Source organism: Merops nubicus, unplaced genomic scaffold, assembly GCF_000691845.1.
Source record: "Merops nubicus isolate BGI_N331 unplaced genomic scaffold, ASM69184v1 scaffold40774, whole genome shotgun sequence".
NCBI classification, from domain to species: Eukaryota; Metazoa; Chordata; class Aves; order Coraciiformes; family Meropidae; genus Merops; species Merops nubicus.
The window spans coordinates 1-9,142 of NW_008604295.1; the positions used below are offsets into that span (position 1 = coordinate 1).

The 9,142-nt window shown below is 44.7% G+C and overlaps 1 protein-coding gene across 1 annotated transcript; it reads right to left on the reverse strand.

Moving 5' to 3' along the window:
• Positions 1 to 253: 253 nt before the first annotated feature.
• LOC103771658 (SWI/SNF-related matrix-associated actin-dependent regulator of chromatin subfamily A member 5-like) lies at positions 254 to 8,624 on the reverse strand (the record flags this gene model as incomplete). Its single annotated transcript, XM_008938959.1, has 8 exons — positions 8,394 to 8,624; positions 7,054 to 7,128; positions 4,317 to 4,483; positions 3,654 to 3,754; positions 2,989 to 3,089; positions 1,643 to 1,822; positions 484 to 639; positions 254 to 385 (listed from the first exon to the last, which is right to left on the reverse strand). Coding segments are annotated over exons 1-8 (1,143 nt in total), but the record flags the coding sequence as incomplete, so codon positions are not given.
• Between the last annotated feature and the right edge of the window lie 518 nt (positions 8,625 to 9,142).

The following is a 9,142-nucleotide window of genomic DNA, read 5'->3' on the forward strand; positions in this document are numbered from 1 at the left end:
TTTAAATTCAGTAGAGATCACCTTCACATGGTTATTCTAAATCTCTCTTAGATCTGTTAAGCTCACAACAGCCCTTAAAAATGGCCAATCTGAGGAAAATTTACCCTGCTATACTTCACAATTCTGGAAACATTTCTAACTGTCAACCTGTCACCAGTCACTGCTCCTCCTGGCTGGATGTATTCAAGTCTATGGTCAAACCTGGAAACCCAGCAAAATTCATCTCATTTGCTTAACAGAGACAAACACTTACTTCAGAGGAGTTAAAGACATCTGGCAGAAGGAAGTTGAGAAGTGCCCAGAGTTCATGCAGGTTGTTCTGAAGGGGAGTTCCAGTTAACAGCAGCCTATTTGTAGTCTTGAATTCCCTCACGATTTCTGATAACTGAAGGACATGGAGACGTAAGCAAATATAAAACCATGACTAGCCCCCCAGCACCCCCTAAGAGCCCCCACAGCTCTCTCCAGGAAAGCAGACTCTACCTTAGATTTTTCATTTTTAATCCTGTGGGCTTCATCTATGACTAGGTACCTCCAGTTAAACTTTTTGAACACGGATTTCTCTTTGATGAGCATCTCGTAGGAGGTGACGCAGACGTCCCACTCCCCAGGCAGCAGCACGTCCCTGACAAAGGCAGCCTGGACAGCAAGGACAGGGAGGCAGTGAGGCTTTGCCAAAGCCCAGACAAAAAGAACACACTGGTGCTGTCAAAACTGTAAAACTGCTTGCTACTGATCAGAGGGACAACAGCACACACCCCTTGTAATGTAATACCTGATCTATAAATGTTGAGAACTTATATAAGCAAGAAATATACTGAAGAAAGAATAAAATTCTGATTCAAGAGAGGCATTAAAAACCCCTCAAGATATCAGACCTGAACCAATGATCTCCACAACTATTTAAAGTTTCATCAATATTTTTGTCACTTCTAAGCCAACAAACTCTGAAAATAGAGCTAGATGCCCTTAGAATAAAACAAATGTCTGCTGACAAAAGCAACATTCTAATGGCACCAGGAATAGCTCTTCCTTCCACAAATAACTGGGTAACTCAGCTGAAAATCTAGAGAGGCACCATCATATTCCATGGTTTTTAAGGTTTCTTTGCTCCACTAGGAAGAAAAAAGTGAAGAAGTGATACTGAAGTCATAAAAGGAGCATGGCTGCAATAGTGAGGCCATTCAGAGGCACAGCAATATTTTGTCTTTTAACTGACAAACACTTCTAGGAGCAGCTGTTACAGCCAATACAATGCACTGTGCTCCACAGGGCAGAAAACAACTTTTCAACAGATTTACATATCCATACAAATGACAGCACTTTGACATGAAAAAGTTATTTTCCTATTTTAAGATCCATCAGGTTTTGTTGGTCTGCATGGTGTTCTGCCTTCACAAAAGGAGAGAGAAAGCCTCTGGTCAAGAAACTCTGAGAGTGAAGTGATGAAGCAGTAGCTGGGCAATGCCTGTGTGAATTCTGAGCTGGCTGTATTTTAAACAGGCAGCCCCTGTAGGCCTTGCCCTGTCACCACCACAAACCCAAGTAATGCCCCTCCCTGAGAATGGAAGGCAAGGTAAAGGACAGCAGGATCCCAGGCTGGGTGTGCACAGGAAAAGCCACCCCACACATCACCACTTACTCGCTGGTCCTTGTCACCTATCAAACAAACTGCTCGAAGGGTGGGGACCCATCTCTTGAATTCATTCATCCAGTTATGCAGCGTGGACTTAGGGACTAACACCATGTGAGGACCTGGAATGTTTCTGTAGTGTTTCATGTACCCAAGAAGAGAAATTGTCTGCAGCGTCTTCCCAAGGCCCTGGGAGAAACATTACAACAAAACTGAGGAAGGGATGCAAAAACCAGATCAAATCGTGTAAATAAGTCAAAAAGATTGACTCAAACACAGGGGATTAAAAAAATAAAATTAAAACCATCAGTGTGTATTATTTTTGCTTCCAAAATTCAAGTCTTTGTCTCCAAAATAACCACATTCCACTTGGTGTATGAAGTGGAAAAGTGTTTACATGCTCTGTGAAATACATGAATGAGGTCAAAAGGACTAGTCCTTATGAATTAATCAAAAAATATTTAACAGTAAATATTTAAATGCCTCAATGCAAGATGGATTTTTGAATACCACAAATCCCAGGGCTTATAAAGTTCCCAGTAGTTTTTGTTTAAACAAGCCTCCTATACTTAGAACTGTACTCAGGAAAACAAATTCCTCTATCCCTAAGTACATACGTTGAGGAAAATCCTTCATCTATTTCAAAATCAAACAGTGATCTAAATGTATTTGTCCCTAATTTATCCTGAATGAGTTTTATTACACAGAAATTACCAGGAGGTATGAGAAAAGCAAATAACTGAGATACTGCCTGTCACACTACCACAATTTCTGCATTCATGGCTTGTCTTTCAGACCTGCTATGAGCTTTGCTGACTGAACGTCCATGATCATGGTGTGACAGAACTAACACAGCTCTCTAGGTCCATCTATCTTTGCACTATTTTTCCTAGAAATGTTCCCACTGGTGCAGCTCTTGCTGCTGAGTCCAGTCCCTACCAGACACTTGTATCCTATTTCTATTTTACCCTAAAACCAACAGGAATTGGTCCCATATTTTGGCACTCTCTTCACAAGGGTAGCTAGAGAAAACCGTTACAAAATAGCTCAAAATAGCTTTAAAATTTAGATTTAAAAAAAATTTCTACAGAACAACTCCCCTCTACTGAATTTGACTTTTCTAACATTTGACAGATGTCCTCTTCACAGCCTGTTTCTAAAACTGCCTGCATTTTATTTAAATTAAGATACCTGTGACACTTTCAACATTAGTGACTGAAAACACACTAGAAAAATAAGAAGTGGCAAAAGATGTGTTGCATTTTGTGCTGTTAAAACCCCCCCCACAGCTGAAGTAAAATGGTATCACGTTGCACAGGCTCACAAGTCCCCAGAAAGAGGGGCTATGTCCATACCATTTCATCTGCTAGGATGCCATTGATGCCATTCTCATACAAAGAGATGAGCCAGTTCAGTCCTCGGACCTGATAATCACGCAGCTTCCCCCATTTAACATCTGGAAGACAGGAAAAAATAGATTAAAAGATCTGTAGAAAGTTACCAAAGAATGTCACCAGCCCTCGCCTGCTAATTGACACTGATTCTGTAAGCTACAGAACAAAATCAAGTAGCAAATTTCATGCAGTAAATCCCAATTTGGCTTTTGCAGGGTGCTCCAGCAGCTCTGTTTGCTGCAAGAACCCCAAACACATTGCAATTCTATCACCACCCCTCAAACCAGACCAGAGTCAAACAGTAAAACAAGATGCTGAATTCTCTGTTAAAGGAACTGGAGGCTGTTAGCTACTTCTAATTGCATCAGAATATAGGCTGTATATGTAAAAATTGTAAGATGACCAATTTAAAACCAGCTAAGTACAGCAAGTGGACCATCTCTCCAGCCTGGCTGAAAATGAACAGTCCCCTCCTAACACATTTTGTCCCATCAGATCCGTGATGGATTTTTTTCTCCTGTCCCACAACACTGTTCCACTGTCCTTGGGAAGGATCAAAATAAAACCTCATTTTGAACATCTGGAAGGAAAAGAACTTGGTGGAGGGTTAAAGAGTGGAAACACACATGATGGAGACTCTTCAAAGCGAGTGCAGACGTTGGTTGTCTTGGAGCTCTCTGTCAGCAGCTCCTCGTCCTCTTCCTGCTCCGTCCTGCGATGGCGGTAGCTGAAAAAGGGCAAGAAGGAAGTCAAGTTTCTGGCTAAACTGAAAAGCTATGAAACTGTTCCAAAATTAAGTCTAACAACACTGCAGGACGAACTGCAAACACTCAAAGAAGCTTCTAGTAATGTTCTTCAAAAGAACTTGTGTTTAGCTGATTAACTGAAATGAATTTCTAGCAGGAAGATTCCAGATCCTGCCAGATCTGCTGTACCCTTATGAGCTATGATGAAGGCAATCCAAATTTCTAGGCTTCTGATTTTCAAGCTCCCTGTAACCTGCAGTATGCTGAGGTTCTCTGTGAACCCTTAGCTCTGCTTCCTGCCCTCACTTTTCCTCCTGCTGCAGTACCTTTAGAAGTGACAGTGCTTTACCACAGCCACAAGAGTCCTGCAACTCCTAGAAATCCTTAATCCTCAGTGTATAGGTAGACAGTTGAGAAACCCCACAGTTATACAGCATAAAACACATCAAAACAGGACAAAAGCCTAGCAAGTTTAACTTAGGCTCCCAAAGCACAATGAGCTCCATAATTACAGTACAGGCTGGCCTCCATCTCATCACTCACTCGCCAACAGACAGCAAGTTCTGTTTCTCATCCTTCTTTATTCGTGGACGTCCAGGCTTCATTTTCAAAGGTGAAGTTGGAGTCTTCTGAGCAGCAGGCTGAATGAAGTGAGCAAACAGCTCGGTCTGCTTCAGCAGGTACTCAAATCTGTTTGCTCTGTCTGTTTGCTGTTGACAAGGAGAATGAGTGGAAGGAGAGTGAGACATGGCAGTATGGAGTCAATCACAAGAACAAGCTAACAAATGCTTTTTGAACAATATGGATTCACATTTCTATGTGTACATAGCTCCACCCACAAAGAGATGATTCATGTCCATAACACACCCACTGCTGACAGATTCAGTGTTTTGGTTTTGGGTCAAGGCTGGCCTTTGCTATGCAGTAAGGTCAAAGCTGCAGGTCTCTTTGGCACCAACACTGTACGAGTGTCACTAGACAGGACCAGAGTCCCCTGAGCCATCTCCTCCCATGAAAAGTGACAGTCCTGCTCCCAGACGTGCACCCCCACCCAGCACTGCTCACTGGGCTCCTCCACCTGGCCAGCCTGGAGAGCTGTCCTCTACCACAGGAGCTGCCTGCCCCCGTGAGATCCTGCACCTCACTGCCCTGCCAGGCAGGCAAAAGAGCTGGCATGGGACAGGGAGGAGGGGCAGGACAGCTGGAACCACAACACCTACTGCAGCAGCAGGGACCTCTTAGATAGGCCCAGTCTAACTTGTCAGACTGCCCCCTTTGAGAGGAGTCTTGGGGTCTGCTGTGCAAAAACAGATTACAGGAGACAGTATGAGCATCCAGAAAGTTCAGCTCCTTTGATACAGGTCCCACTTGGAAGCAACACACCTTCCCAAGGCCACATCCAGACTTTACAACAGACAATCAGGAGGGAGAACAGTTCCAAGTTGAAGAGCAACCACGCTGACATTCTGCCAGCTGCCACCACGTAACCTGCTATTTAGCAACTCACACAGTTACAGGAAGTCAGGAGTTTTCTTAGTAAAAAGGAACATATGTTCCAGACTTCTGCAAGAGCAACGCCAGCTCTGAGTGTTCTCCTCAAAGCAAGCAGCTCCTGCACCACGTAAAAGACAGGACAACATTGTTGGAGAAGGAGACCAAGAGAGGGGACCTGTATGTACCACAGGAGACTCACTCTAACTATAGGCTGAGAGTAAGTGACACAGCCACAATCCACATCCACTGAATTAAAGCTTTCCTCTTCATAGTTTGGGCTGTTCTTTTGTTTCCTGCTTTTTCACAAACATTTCTGAAATATAAACTAAGATCTTACTACTATTTTTAAATGCTCATTTCACTGGCTGTGCAAAAGAGAGGAGACACAGACTGCAGTTACAAGTCTCCTCATTCTAAAATTTGAGAGAGGAACCTTCTGCAGGTTTTGGCACTGCACACACATTCCCACAACTCGCTTTAATTACACTTAGGGATGTTAATTAAAGAGACTAACAAACACTATCTGTATCTTTTAGATAGGACACAGAGAAGAACATGCTGTGCTCTGCAACCTGGAGCCATCCTACCAACAGAGAAATCTTCCCCATTTTCCTTTCCAGTGCATCTTCTGACTATTGCAACAGCCAAACACAGCCCTGTGTAACCATGCCTGCCCAGAGATCAGAAGGGACAACTCCAAGTTCACTTCCTTCAGTTTGCCAGGAAGCAGCACACAGAAATGAGCAGAACACTTGGGTTATTTTCAGTGGCAAGAAGAAACAACACAGGAAGCAGCAAATTGTAACAATCAGTTTCACTTTCCTATGAAGAAATTCCACACGCAGGCACTGGAATTACAGTCAGGAATAAAGGGAAACAGGGAGGAACAGAGAAAGAAAATGCAAGGACATGGTGAGGAGTGGACAGTTCTACCTCTTATGTGCTGGATATTATAAGAACTAAAAACCAAGGAAAATAGTAAGTTTTCTCCTATCTAACCCATGAAGCACAGAATCACCCATCCTCAAAACATCAAGGACTGAAACTAGAGCTTCACAAAGCACAAACCACATTTCAGAAAAAGCTAACAAAATCCCTTTCAGTCTAGACAAAGTAAAAATTGGACAACGTTACAGTCAGCCCTTGCCCTGAACAGCAAACTTCTCCTCAGCCTCCTGGGAATTTTGAAGACTAAGTTTTATCTACTTTGGCCTGTAAACTGCACGATTTGAAAGAACCTGCTTATTTTGAAGTCTCCAACTGAAGCCCATTTCAGCAGCCATTTAAATGCCTGTGGCTGCTTTCCTAGAGGATATTCCCATTTCCCACTGAGAAAGTGAACACTCAGCTCTTCATAACCTCCCTTGCCTACAGGAAGGCCAACTCCACAGACATCTTCAAAGGCAACTTGACACTTTTTATCACAGTTTTTCCCCTCAGACGTTTGAACGTTTCATGTTATATCATTCTTCTAAATCTAGAGCACCTCAGAGCTACTAGAACTGTACTTCTTAGAAACAGCAGAAGACTTTAATAGTTATTTCCACAAATGGCTGCAACAGACACAGAGGAAGAGCAGACAACCAGTGAACAAACTGTCAAAAAGGAAAAGGGTCTAAGGGCTTTTTTTCTGGGTATTTTTTGCTTCAAGTTACTTGAGTATTTTTGAATAATCAGACAGTTCCATAAAGCCAGTGAAGAGATCTCAAACAAGTAGAAAACTCAGTCTATTTTAAGCCACCACATAAGCACCAGATAGCTGTACCCAGCCCCAAACCCTGCATACCATCTTCTCTTCATATGTAGGGTCTGCTTCCTGGATTTCTTTTTGTTTCCCTGGCGATGCCTCTTCAAAAGATTCCTGACATGAAAAAAAAGAATTAGAAAAACTTTATTTTCTGACCAAGGGAAGGTATCCATGTAAAGGAGAACCAGCTTGTTTCAAATTACTATCTATCCACATCAGATGGCACAGCCACTCCTGATGCTTTGATACAGCCAGCTTTCTATTACGTGCTGTAAAATTACCTGGAGGTGGATCAAAGATCCCTGCCACGGGGTGAGGGACAGAGCTAGAGCTCTGTAATCCGATTTAGCTCCATCATTAAAGCATCACATCAACGTGAATGAGAGGGACAGCTGTGGTCCAGGAGCTCGGCGTGCTGCTGCTGGGCTGCTGAGCCAAACCCCTCCTAACGCTGCCCCTGCAGAGCACCATGCAAGAACAAGCCCTGCTCCTGAAGCAGCAGCAGCTTCACCTTTCTCCAGACTACCCCAAACCCTCATCGTTCTGTAGCAAGGGGACAGGTCTAAGTCAGGACCTGGACTGCAGCTCTGCCCTGGCACCAGAGCAGGAAATTTGACAGACAGCATTTTGCCCCTATTTAGTTTGACGAATTTTGGCAGACAGCATTTTGCCCCTATTTAGTTTACTAAATCAAACAACCGTTGTTATCACCGACAGCACCACCACTAACAGCCAAACAAGCTGGTCTGGAGGGGGCAGTCCTCCCCCAGCCCCCTCCTGCCAAACCCCTGACACGCTGCCTTCAGTTATTCTTTCAGATCAGGGCTTTTTTATCCTTGCTTTTCCTGTTGTTAACACTTGCCCCACCATCTCCCACATGTAACTTCATCTTCTGTTCTCAAAACCAATGGGATAATCCTTCCCTAATAAACCACACTACGCCAATACATTACCAAAAAAAATAATCTTGAAAGTGCAAGCAAAGGGAACACGAGACGCCTTCAAAATCATTACCAACCATCTGCTTAATCGAGCCAAAACTTGCCCCAAATTCAGTCGTTACAGGCCACTGCAGAACAAAGGAAGAGGAAAGTCGGAAATAACACCGAACAAAGGCAGGCACAACATGGGATGTTTGTGGGCGGGCGTTTCCTCACCAAACTCGCAGGTAAGGCGTGTGGAAACAGAAAATCCCAACGCAAACGTTTCACACACCACTCAGAACCGAGCATAACAAGTTAGGGCTGAAGATCTCCTAAACTCATACCCAAACCTCCTTACTCATCTCCGACTAGATTGAGCCAACGCTCACCTAAGCAGGGAGCACAAGGCTGCCTCAACTTCTGCACAGAATCCACCTTCCTCCTGGAACACCTAACGAGCGAGCCGCAGAGCGGCAGCGGCGCCACATCCGACCTCCTCACGCCCACTAACGATGACAAAAGCTCCCAGGCTGGCCGGAGAGCAGGAAAAGCAGCCTCTCGGAGGGTCGGGGCTATGGAAGAAGCTATTTCAGCTGCAAGGCTCCTTTCCCCAGGCGAGGAGGAACTCGGCCCGGCAGGCGGGTGGCTCGGCCTCCTGCGCCCAGCCCCAGCCCGGAGTCGCCCCATTTCGGCAGGTTCCAGCAGGACTTATTACCCACAGTGCTCCGGCGACTTGCTCACCCGAAAAACATCGCATTTGCGAATTTATTTAGATCAAGTAGGTTGGACTGTAGAGGATGACTCAGAGCACAAAACACCCAGCGCTCAGAGCAGGACCAACCAGTTTCCTCTTATCGTTAAAGAAACAATGCTGCGATAAAATTAGCATCTCCAGGCCATCACCGCAGCCCCTTGAAATTTCTGGAATAAGCACCTGTTGCCAAAAAAAAACCCCTCAGACAAATCCCTCGGAAAAAATAAATAAATAAATAAATAAAAGTTTTGAAGCACTTTAGAGGAGGGAAAACGTTCCTGCTCCTCAGAACAGGGACCGGCTCCTCGCTGAGGCCGGCAGCACGAACCACGGGAAGGTGCTTCAGGGAGGGAGGAGAGGAGGAAAAGGCTCCTGTGAGAAGCGGGTAACGAACCTACGGAGGGAGAGAGCCCCCGGTGCGCTGGGGGGGGCTGGCAAACTCCCGTCCCGA